This window comes from Bos grunniens, chromosome 2 (assembly GCF_055505025.1).
Source record: "Bos grunniens cultivar Pamir isolate PY7600 chromosome 2, Bosgru_T2T1.0, whole genome shotgun sequence".
In the NCBI taxonomy this organism is placed as follows: Eukaryota; Metazoa; Chordata; class Mammalia; order Artiodactyla; family Bovidae; genus Bos; species Bos grunniens.
The window spans coordinates 8,454,113-8,465,465 of record NC_141166.1 but is presented as its reverse complement, the minus strand read 5'-3'; the positions used below and the strand labels follow the sequence as shown (position 1 = coordinate 8,465,465).

The window sequence follows — 11,353 nt, the reverse complement described above, 5'->3', positions numbered from 1 at the left end:
TGACCCTGAGGTGGTAACGTCCGCCTGTGGGGCCAGACAGGACAGGCCTCACAGGGCCCATGCTGGGAATCAGGACCCATGGCCTTGCAGGGGGGCACCTCTGGTTCACCGGGACCCAGCATTGACCACCATCCTTCAAGTCCGAGGAAACTGCTCACAGGATAGAGGAGGAGAGAGTCCCTGTTTCCTTTCACCCTTTCCTTCTGGAAGACTCTCACAAGAGGAGCCAGTGTGACATTTGAAGTAATACATATGGAGAATTTTATTACTAAATAGCATATGAGTATACAAAATGCATAACTGAATAACAGCTAAAAAAATAATCCAAGAAATGTGAAATACACATTTTTTGAAATGATAAAAATGTATCCATGAAAAATATAAAATGTTGCTTATATATACAATATATACTTATATATATATATAACATAAGTGAAAACTGTAAATAAGAAATGTATGCAACAGTGAGTGGGATTGGAGGTTGTTCCACACAGGGGCCACTTTGCTCCAGTCAGTCAGCTCTGATTTCCAACCCGTGTTGAGGAAGTGAAGTCTATGTGGAGAGTCTGTCCACTACACTGTCTTTTTAAAAGTCATTTGCACTGGAAAATCAAGTGTTTGACAGTTAACTCAGTGGCCAAAAGGGTGAGAAGTCATTGGTCTGAAGTTGACTGGAAGAGTCAAGAATGAGTCCAAGGGTCAAGTCTGCTTGGGGAGACAGGGCTGGTGTCTCCAACCTGCACGGGCAGCCTGAGGGAGACGGGCTGGGGAGAAGGTCTGAGGAGGAGCACACAGGCCGCTGGGCTGGTTAATGGACACGGCGTCGTCTGGCTGGACGCGCAGAGGGTAGATTCAAGCACGACGTGGCGCTTCAGATCAGGACACCTCCCGGGGCACCTCCGGGCCTTGATGTCTGTGGGTCGAGGGCCTCTTCACTCAGGGAAGACGTTCAAGTAGCGGTGCTGGGGCCTGAGGAGAGGTCGTGCGTGGCTCGGGGCCCCTCCCAGCTGGCTCCGCGCCCCCGGAGCCCACGTCAAGAGGCCTGTGGATGTGGACACTCAGGCCTCACAGCTCCTTAAGGATGATCTGAATCTTGCCGTCGAGCTCCCCCATGTCCAGCAGGAAGGCGACGTGGTTGCTGTAATGCCGGATGATGTTGTTGTCCATGTTGACCAGGATTCTGGGAGAGGAGAGGAGAGGCGGGCTTAGAGGGTGAAAGGCCTCTTCCCTGACAGCGCCTCTGAGTGAAAGGTGACAGACATGGTGACCACCTGTGGGGGCCCCAGCACTTCCGGCGCCTCTTGGACTTGCTCTCCGACCTCAAAACAGCCCTCACGGGGGGCATTCACTGCCCCTCTTTACTGGAGGGGACACAATTCCCCAGGGGACGAGCCCAACTCAAACTCGGACCTGCGGGCGGCCACCCCCTGCCTACTGCACCAGACTGCCTCTCTTCACGTGTCCACACGCACTGTATGTGAGCAAATAACACACAGATGTGGGGAAGACGGAGCGCTCCTAGTTACCAGGCCAGGCTGTGCACTTGGATGTGGAGTGTGAGCTCAAGTGCAGGTGGGCCCATGAGGGGTGGGTTCAACAGGAGGCTGTGACATGTCGCCCTGGGGTGCCTGCCTGATCCCCAAGCCAGTGCCACAAGGGGCCCCCCAGTTCCACCCCCGGAAGCTGACATCTCAGGGATGCCATCGTGGATTTGAGGGGCATGGCCCTCTCCCCCTCACATTCTTCAGACAAGGACCTGGGCCGACCTGAGAGGGACAGAGCCTCTGGGGCTGTGGCCCTCTGCCAGGGTCAAGGCCACAGTGTAGCCAAGGGCATCCCTCTGGGAGCCGTCTCCCCTGTGAAGGATCCGCCAGGCTGTGACCTGACCTGTGCAAGGCAGCTTCCTTTTTGTGATGGGGGTGGGTGTTTCCCCTCATTCACTTCACCAGCATCTGCTGAGGTCTTGCCAAGTACAAGGCCTTGTTCCAAACACAGAGATCCCTCTAGAAGTTTCAAATCTAGCAGGGCCTGGGAGAATGAATCCTGATAATCGTATTACTCCAGTTCACAGATGGGGAAGCTGAGCACTCATTTGCCTGGTGTCGCACAGCTAAGAAATGGCAGAACTGGAATCTGGACTTTTGTCTCATTCCACTGTGTCGTTTTTTTTAAGAAAAATAACAAAACCCTACAAATACAAGCTAGGAAGGGGCATATAAAAGGAAGGTAAAATCCAGGGCTGGGGGAGAGTTCAAGATCAGGCGAGATGATCTGCGTTGGGCAGGAGTGGGGCTGAGACGCCCATGCTCCTCCTCCTGGCAGTAGCCAGCTGTCTGCTTCCCAGGGATCCCAGGAGAGGCGTGACCTTGTCCTCCCTGAATCCCCTGGATCAGGAGAGGCAATGGAGACAGGGAAGCTGAAGCCTGTGGCCTGTGTCCAGCTGTTTCTACAGCAGCTTTGAGCAGCTGCTGCTCTCTGGAAGGAGGTCTGGGCTCAGGCTCCAAGGCCTGGGTGCTGACTGCCAGCATCTAATTCTAAGATCTGGCTTCCTTGGGTCCTGAGTGCAGTGCCTTCACTTCACAGAGGGATTGTGGTCTGGAGGATGCAGGCGGCAGACAGACCAGAGGGGACCAGGGGCTGGAAGTGTGAGCACTCTGTCAGCGTCAGGGCTTTTTGTTAGCTTCTGATGGTGGCATTTATCGAGCGCTTCTAGGCGCCGGGCACTGGCCAAGGGCCCTGTGTGCACCCACCTCTCAGGCAGGGCCTCCCAGCAGGCCCAGAGCGCACTCCCGCACACAAGGGATCCCAGACAGGCCCCCAGACCTCTTCCCCTTGGGGGTCAGTGACAGCCGGGCCCTAGAGGCAGGGACTTGTCTCAGAATGTGGGCTTCCTGTCACTTGCCAGCTTCAGGCTGTCTTCTGTCCTGGTTCACAGAGAACCCCTGGCCAGCTGCCAGCAAAAACAAGGTAATTGTTAATCTTTCAAGCACTCAGTGGTGCCTGTAAAGCTGATGGTATCTACCGTTGTCCAAAGGACTTTCTGGAAGGTTCTATGAAAATAAAAGAGGCCAGTGATGGCAATAGCCTGCTCCAAAGATGAGGGAGGCAGCTAATGAGCCTGGCCTCTGCTCTCCTGACAGACTTTTTGGGGGAGTCTTCTCATTTAGGCATCTCAGACAATCCTAGGCCTGGGGTTTTCATGGTTGGGGCATGTATGGGGTGTGGGTGCTTCTGAAGGGCCACTGGGTGATGCCCTGAGCTATGGGGCTGGGAAAATAAATCCGCTGGCCTGGCCACAAGCTTTATTTTCACGTTGCTTAGCGGTTAGAGGAACACGCAGGAGGCAAGATAAAATAGTGGGTGCATGCATGGGTTTTAGACAGGCCAGGATTCCTGCCAGGTACTCACTCTATCACCCAGGGACTCCTCTGAAGCCGTTTCCTCATTTGTAGAAACAGCAAATTCTAAGGGTCAATGAGACAAGGCTTGGGGTTCCTTAACCCAGTGCCTTGGAGAAGGCAATGGTACCCCACTCCAGTACTCTTGCCTGGAGAACCCCAGGGACGGAGGAGCCTGGTGGGCTGCAATCCATGGGGTTTCGAAGAGTCGGACACGACTGAGTGACTTCACTTTCACTTTTCATTTTCATGCATTGGAGAAGGAAATGGCAACCCACTTCAGCGTTCTTGCCTGGAGAATCCCAGGGACGGGGGAGCCTGGTGGGCTGCCGTCTACGAGGTTGCACAGAGTCGGCCCCAGTGCCTGGCAAGCAGGAAGTGCTCCACAAGTGGGAGCTACTGTAATTATGGTTGACACGTCTGGCTGGGGCTTAAGGGAAAGGCTATGCAACTCGGCCACTGGGGCTGTGGGGCATCTCTGTGTGTGTACCCCCCAGCCTGAACCGGAAGAAAGGCATTTCCCAGCCCATCCACCCAGCCTGAAGTGGGATCTGGAAGAGAGGCCAGTGGCGGCAGGTGGGGTGGCAGCCAGGGGGCGTGGGCACTGGCACCAAAGGGGAAAGGGCTGGGCCTGTCTGGGCACAGCAGAGCCTGCCCTCCGCAATGAGGTGGATTCTGCTCCGGAGAGCGTGTGAGCTCCAGTTCCCAGTTTGAAACCGAAACTCGGAAGGAAAAAAAAACACACACACAAAGAACCCTAGACACACATACAACCAAAACCAAAGGATCCTTTCCCAGGGGCTGCAGGGCTGCCCACCTCCCCCCGCCCCAGCCGTTCTCTGGGAGGGAGGCTGGGTGGGAGCCAAAGGGGAGGGGATGGTGGGGGGTGGGCGCGGAATGAGGGAAGGAAGGAGGTGGCCCCCGGGCCGACTGGATTGGGGCCTCAGCTTGAGTACAAAACCTGCCTCAGTTTGCAGTCCTCCAAAAGGAGAGCCACAGACAAGCGCCATGGGGCAAAGCCTGAGCACCTTCCAGGGACAGCCAGGAAGAGTAGCAGAAATGAGCCATAGGGTGTCCGGAGCTGTGGGTGAGGATGGGGGAGCTGGTTCCCAGGGCCCTGGTCCGGGGGCCTCTCAGCAGGGAGTGGCAGTCGCTGTTTCTCACCACACAGGGGTTCCCTTGCTGGGCTGGCAAAATGACTGAGGCAGCAAGGGCTGCAGAGGCCAGGTTCACCGGCTCCGAAGCTGAGTGGAAGCCTCGGAAGGTGGTCACCATGTGGACCTCCAACTCCACCCCCTTAAACCACCCCTGCTGAGGAGGGATCTCCTGGGCAGAGAGCAGGGCTACCGTGATCCCTAGCCCTAATGCCCCGGAGCCCATGGGACATGGCAGGCATTGCCTGGCCTCCCTGAAAGGTACAGCTTCATCCACACTTGCAGGTGGAGGAAGCCTGTGGAGCCTCCCTGGCTGGGTGCCCTGAACACGAAGTCCAGTCACAGCTCCTGTCCCAGACTCGTCGCCTGCATCTCCTTCCTGGGAGCAGCTCTGCTGGGCCGCCCGCCTCTGTGCCTTTATCCACCGCTCCTGCCCTCTCTACGCCGCTTGGCACCTCCAAGCCTCAATTCTCTGTCTGTGAAAAATGTGGAATGGTATCTACCTCATGGTGTGGCTGCGAGGGTGAAATGAGAGAAACAACCCAGAATCTGGCACACGGCGGGCAGGTGGTCAAGTGAATGACAGCCACAATCATCATCACCATCATGGTCAAATGCCTGGGTTGCTGACACCCTGCGCTGCCCTCTCTACTGTCTCCCACTCCTCTCCTTCCCAACAGTGACCAGAGTCTGGTCTCTGCAGGAGGCCTCGGCCTGACTGCCAAGGTTCTCCACCCCAACTCCACCTCGCCTCTACCTCTCCGCAAAGCCAAGTACAAGCACAGCTCAACCCTGAGCCGCAGGCCTCTGCCAGGCAGAGTGGACCTTCTGGGAGCTCCCTGACCCAACGCTTTAGAGGGAAAGGCGCAGGGTCGGGGGAGGGGGGTGGTGCGGAGCTAGAGCTGTGCTGGGCACTTACCCCCGCTTGCATTTCTTGTAGACTTTGTAAATATTCTCTTCAGGGAACCCATACTTCTCAGAGATCTGGAAGAGAAAGGCAGGAGATTCAATGTCTGCTGCCAAAAACTAAATTTACAGCAGTCTTTTACATGATGGCTTTTAATTTCCCGATCATAAAATATATACCCAGATTGTAGAAAAATACAATGAAGAAAATGATAATCATCCATAATCCTGTGCCCCAGAGATAAACACTACTAGTATCTGAGTGTATTCCTTCCTGCCTTTTGGTCATGTGTACAGGTATTTTTATATCTCGCATAGACAGCTTTACTTATAATTGTATATTATAAGTTTTCCCACATCACAACAAACTGTTGACAAATAGCATAATTAGTGCTTGCAAACTATCCCAAAGGGCATCCACCATTTCCCCTCAATCCTTGCCATGGTCAGACATCCAGATTGTTCCAGCGCTGAGGGCTCCCTACTCACCGGCGGGCTGACCAGTTGTGCAAACCAATCCTGGAGGTGGAAATAGGCCTAGCTCCTAGTGTCACTGAAAGAATTAAATGAACCGGTCTGCGTATAACACTTAGGACAGCTCCTCTATGTACTAAATAGATGTCAGTACTTGATAAATGGTCATTATTATTTCAGAAGTGGAGTCATGAGGATGCTGTGGTCTTGCTGTGAGGGGTGAGGAGGTGACCCACTTACCCTTCCTAGCAGGAATTATTTACCCCATTTGATGGGTGAGGATGCTGAGCTTGGAGAAGATAAGGTGTGTGCCCAAGGCCTAGCCTGGAGCCCAGCTTTCCTGCCCCCATCACATCCCAGCACATTGGAGCTTAGTCCACCAGAGAGGACACTGCAGCTCAGAGGCCTCAGCAGCCTGGCTGAGCTCACCCAGCCAATCGGCCCTGTGTCCCCGGGCCTCTGACGCTTCCTGTGGGGCAGACAAAACTGGTCTGGTCCTAGCTCCACCACCTGGGGTTGCAGAACTCTGAACAAGTCCCTAACTTCGCTGAGCCTCAGTTTCCTCCTTTGTAAAATGGGTCATGATGGGAATGTACACACGGGTGCTTCTGAACAGGAACTGAGACGGTTAGGTCAAGGTCTCAGCCCAGCGCCATCCCTGGGGTGAGTGAGGTCAGATGGCGCTGGTTAGGACCGCTGGCTTCCATGGAGCCGCCGGGAAGCGCAGGCCAGAGGCTCGAGGCTCAGGTCCTCCTCTCTGGGCCTTTCCTCTCTTCCCTAAAGAAGAGGAGCCGATTCGGCTCCTCAGCTGGTCTCTGCCCTGACAGAGGTTGCTCCAGGCAAGAAAAGTTCTCAGACTACTTACTGTAATGGCAATGTGGCTAGACGCTCTCAGGAAGGTCTTGAGTCAGTCTAAGCAAGAATTTAGGAACTTTCCAACTATATATTGTACAGCCAATTGCTTTGTCTGGCTGCCCCACAGGCAATGAGCCCCCTCATCCTTGACGCATACAGTCAGGAGTGGGCATCCGCTTGGCAGAGTTACTGAGGACAGAGTCTGGGCACTGGGTGGGGAGCTGACCCCTTAAGGTACCGTCCAACCCAAAGCTCTGGGGTCTCTATATATTCTAGTGGCGTTAATGGCCTCTTGTGAGCCCAGCTTCCTGGGCCTGGTGCCAAGCCGGGCTGACGCAGTGTGAAGAGACGAGGGTAACACAGCAGAGTGGAGAGAGCTCGAGTTTGGAGCCTCAGCTCTGTCACTGCTAGTAACCTTGGCACGTCACCTGACCTCTGGGAGACTATTTCCTTACGGGAAATGAGGAGATCGTTACTAGCACCCACTTTTCAGGGTTGTTAAATCAATGCAGTAAGCTAGCAAATGCAGCGTGCCTGACAGGATGCCTGCCACGTAGTGGGTCTTCAGTAAAAGGTAGCTGTGCTTTCCCATTCATTTTCCTTCCCCATCCTAACATCTTAGAACCACCTGGCTTTTCTGCATGGTTCACCCTGTCAGCACAGCCGGCCTGGAGGAGGCTGTGCTTGCTCAGTGTTTAGCTGAGCCACAGAGCTGCTGTGGGTTTGCTTTAGGGCTATTTCACCCACTCTCTGGCAGTTCAGGGTGTTGGGGAAGGTCTCCTTGCCCAGACACCACCTTCAGCTGCCCCAGCCAGTGCCTCCCTGGCCAACCACCAGCTGGAGAAATGAGGCCCTCTGGGAAAGAAAAAAAAAAAAAGAGTATCTTTGGGGCCTGGCCTTTTGGGGTTTCATTCCCATTAAAACAGAAACAGGTTTGCAAAGCCAACAAAAAGCTCTGGCCTGTCAGACAGCAGGCATCAGATTAAGGAGGATTTATGGTGTGTGCAGCTCCCCGGGTGGAGCCAAGGGTCTGGTTGGGAGATAACATCTCAGAGGCACACCTCCCCACACCCCCACCCCACAGCCAGGCCCCACAGGCGCCCTCAGATGGGGCGGGATGGGTGGGCCAGCAGAAAGTCAACGTTCCAGAATATTCCTTCCCGGAGTCTTCCTGTGGGAAATCAGAACTGTATGGTAAAGAATGGCAGGGAGATGGGAGTGCAGAGTAGGGTGCAGCCAGGGCAGGGCAGGGTCCGTTAGGCCTCTTACCGCGCTCCTCAGCCCCTTCAGGTCCGGGGTCTTCAACATGAGGGCGTCAAATACCTCCTCAGTCTCTCTCCGCACGTACAGCAGAACTGAGAAGCAAAGGGGTGGCTTTAGAGGTACAAGGGAATATCTAGGGGGCTAACCCAAGACTACTTTCTGCAAAAAGAGCAAATCCTTGCTGAGGGTCTGTTGCCAGCTGGGAAACACCCGACCTGGCTCTGTAGATCCCTTCACTTCCTCAGACTCTGCTGATTCTGGTGGGTTTGAATCCCTGGCCTGCCACCTGCCAGCTCTGTGACCTTGAAGAAATTCTTTTAACATCACTAAGCCTCATCTTATCCAGACGGAAGATGGAGGCAGCTCCACCGCTATTTCAGAGTTGTTGTGGGTGGTTTTGATATGACACCCAGCAGGGCGCAAGGCTCAGTTCAAGGCTGCTAGAAGCTTTTGATCTTAGTCGGTGGTCGGTTTCTTCTTGATGGTTAGCTCCAGTCCCTCTCTCCCAGGAAGTCACGGATTTACTGTGTCAAAGCCAGAATGCCAGGTATGGAAAGCCCACCTACTCCTCCCCCATTAGAGAAAGTGGGGAGACTGCCCAACACCACAAGCCTATTGCCTTATGGCTGCCCCAGGACGCCCACATCCAACAAGGTCACAGCAGGCAGAAGCCCTCCAGCTCCATGACTGTCTGCCCTTCTCTCAAATCCTGGCCCAGCCCCAGCCTCAGAGAGTAAAGAACCCCTCAAGCCCTCCCAGCTGGGGCGGGTACAGCCCTGGCTTCCTGGACCAGGATCAGGTGGAGGCTTTGGGGAGGCCTTGTGGGGAGCTGGGGCGGGGGTGAGCTCGGAGGACACATAGGGGGCGGGGCAGGAGGCTACCTCTCTGCAGATCATCTTCCTTGGCCTGTTTGGAGGGCAGAGGCTCAAACTCCTCGGTGAAGGGCGAGCAGGTGCGCTTCAGAGCCATCCTGTGGGGAAGGCAGGGAGAGGCCTGTGAGGAACCCGGGGGGATCCCAGAGGCTGACGGGCCCCAGAGGTAAAGAAGACCCTAAGAGGGTGGGTGCAAAGCAGTGGGGCAGAGGTAAAGCAGCAGATTCTGGAGCTGGCCTGCTGGGTTCACATCCCAGCCCTGCCCCTCCCTAGCCGGGTGACAGCTTCTCAGGATCCTTGTCTATAGGGGTACTTCCTAAAGGTGTACGGTTGAAGGAGTACACGCTGCTCTTAGAACACTGTGCGACACGCAGTAGGGCCTCAATAAACATGGACTACTGTTTCATCATCAACATTATTCTTTTTTGAAAGAATCAAGTTGGATGTGAGTCAGTGGAAGGAGGGACTCTTGTGGGTTTTGGAGTAGGTCAGATGTAGGTCTCAGCCTGCCTCTGCTATCTCATAGCTGTGTGACCTTTGGCAAGTCACTTCACTTCTCTGAGCCTCAGTTTCCTTGTGGATAAAGTGAAGCAATAACCCCTGCTTGCTTGACTCACTGGGGCTGTTGTGAGGTGACAAGTGACATAATTTGGTGTGACAGTACTTCCTTTTATACGGAAGAGACTGATACCAACAATACGTGATCTTCGTAAAGTGCTTTCCTGTTTACAGAGGTTCTATTCCATGCCGCCTCTCATATCTGCCTCATCCTCATGAGCCCATTTTCCTCCTCTGACAGATTTCTAGCTGAAGCTGAAAGCGGTGAAGCGACTGTAGCTGACAGCGGGAAGGACGCGGAGGCCCACCCTGGGCTGCAGGCCGAGCGCCGGGCCCCTCCCGGGCCTCTTGGAGTCTGCCGGGGCGGGGCGCGGGGCGTTTTCCCCTACGTCCTCCCGCACAGCTGCCCTCCTCACACTCCAAATCTGCATCACCATCTCAGAGGCTTTTTCTTTCCCGTTTTACAAGCAGGTGTCCCGCCAAAGATTCGCCAACTTTTCAAATAAAACAAACCCATAAAAACTCGGGCAGTTTCAGTGAGAAAGGAGCGTGAGTCTAGCTTGGGGGCTGGGGGCAGAGTCTCCTGGGTACTTCCTCTGGGCCCAGCCTCTGGCTTGGGGGACAGCAAAGGGGAGGGCAGGCTGGGAGCAAACGAGGGGCAGCAGGAGGGAGGCGAGGCCCTTGGCTGCTTCTCTCCATACCTGTTGGAGCTGCCGTGTCCCGCTGAGAGCACTGCCTGCAAGGAAGAGAGACACATTTTCCATCACACACAGACACACGGGAAGACGAGGCGAGCCCTCAGCTGCTGGAGGCTTTCTGGGACAATCTTTGCGAGGGGTTGTGGCAGGGAGGCAATTCTAATGCCTCTCCAGCTCATTCTTCTCAGATAAGTCCCCTCAAGTGAGCTGAGATCTTGAGTTGAAAGGAAGCACCAAGCCCAAGTTGGATAAGTCAGGACTCGGTGAACACACGAGGTGCTAAAGGAATCGGGGCAGAATCAGTGAGTCCGAGCTCACCCAGGAGGGGCTGGGACTGCAGGCTGGCCTGCAGCTGGTAACTAGGTAGTTGGAGCTGAGGCAAAGCGAGTGGAAGGGGGAGAGGCAGCCTTGTCAAGCCCTCCTGTGCACCTGCCACTGCCCATCTGGTGCAGCCATCGCTGGTCCTTCGGGGTAAGGCCCCCAGGCCCTGAGAGGGCCGTCTCCAGGGCAACCCCCCAGGAGGCAGGACTGGGACTTTCCGCTCCGCAGGTTCCCTCTCTCAGGCTCACAGGTACAAAGACTGGTCCCCCACTTCCTTCCACAGGAGAGCTGGCAGCCTGGCAATGGGGGCTTCCATCCCTCAAGTGGTGTCTCCCTACTTGAGGCCTCTGGTTGGGGTTGGGGGCAGAGCGGGTTAATGCAGCCTCCTGGGCTATGGGGGCCACAGAATCACTTCCGGGCAGAGAAGGGGGTATGGTGGACATTGAGAGGCTTTAAATGTATGCCAAGACGACGTCAGGACTGGCTGCTCCATAAGCTGTCTTATTGTTCAGAGTCAATGCACTGAATGCCTTGGTGAAGTGATGGCCATTTCTGAAAACATTCCCACTTAAACGGTGGGGAGCTCAATGGGTGGAAACGGTCAAACTGTGTAATATGGAAGCAAAGTAACAGGCAGGCGCTGGGACCTTGATTCTGTTGCTGACTTGTTGTGTGACCTTGTCGGGAAAAATGCGAATAACAGCCTGTACCTCAGAGGAAGCCTGTGACGGAGAAACAAGACGGCGCAGCAAAGGGCTGGCCGGTCAAGGCGCTTGGTGAGTGGCTCCCTGTCTTGAGAGGTGGTGTAACCCGTGGTGACGGGCACTGTCTCTGAAGCCTGGTTGCCTGGACTC

The 11,353-nt window shown here is 55.0% G+C and overlaps 1 protein-coding gene across 7 annotated transcripts in view; it reads right to left on the bottom strand.

The window, feature by feature from the left end:
* Positions 1 to 237: 237 nt before the first annotated feature.
* GRHL3 (grainyhead like transcription factor 3) overlaps positions 238 to 11,353 on the bottom strand; it is a 36,075-nt gene continuing 24,959 nt past the window's right edge. For 2 of the 7 annotated variants that reach the window (XM_086328413.1, XM_086328420.1), the window contains exons 12-16: positions 10,182 to 10,216; positions 8,932 to 9,020; positions 8,057 to 8,142; positions 5,472 to 5,536; positions 2,142 to 2,384 (exon numbers count right to left, since the gene is read on the bottom strand). In XM_086328413.1, coding sequence (XP_086184539.1) covers positions 2,258 to 2,384; positions 5,472 to 5,536; positions 8,057 to 8,142; positions 8,932 to 9,020; positions 10,182 to 10,216 — 402 coding nt within the window. In that variant the 3' untranslated portion in view covers positions 2,142 to 2,257. Of the gene's footprint in view, positions 1,181 to 2,139; positions 2,385 to 2,770; positions 2,951 to 3,650; positions 5,029 to 5,471; positions 5,537 to 8,056; positions 8,143 to 8,931; positions 9,021 to 10,181; positions 10,217 to 11,353 lie in introns of those variants that run through there. The other 5 variants (XM_086328405.1, XM_086328404.1, XM_086328410.1 and 2 more) reach the window with 5 other exon arrangements.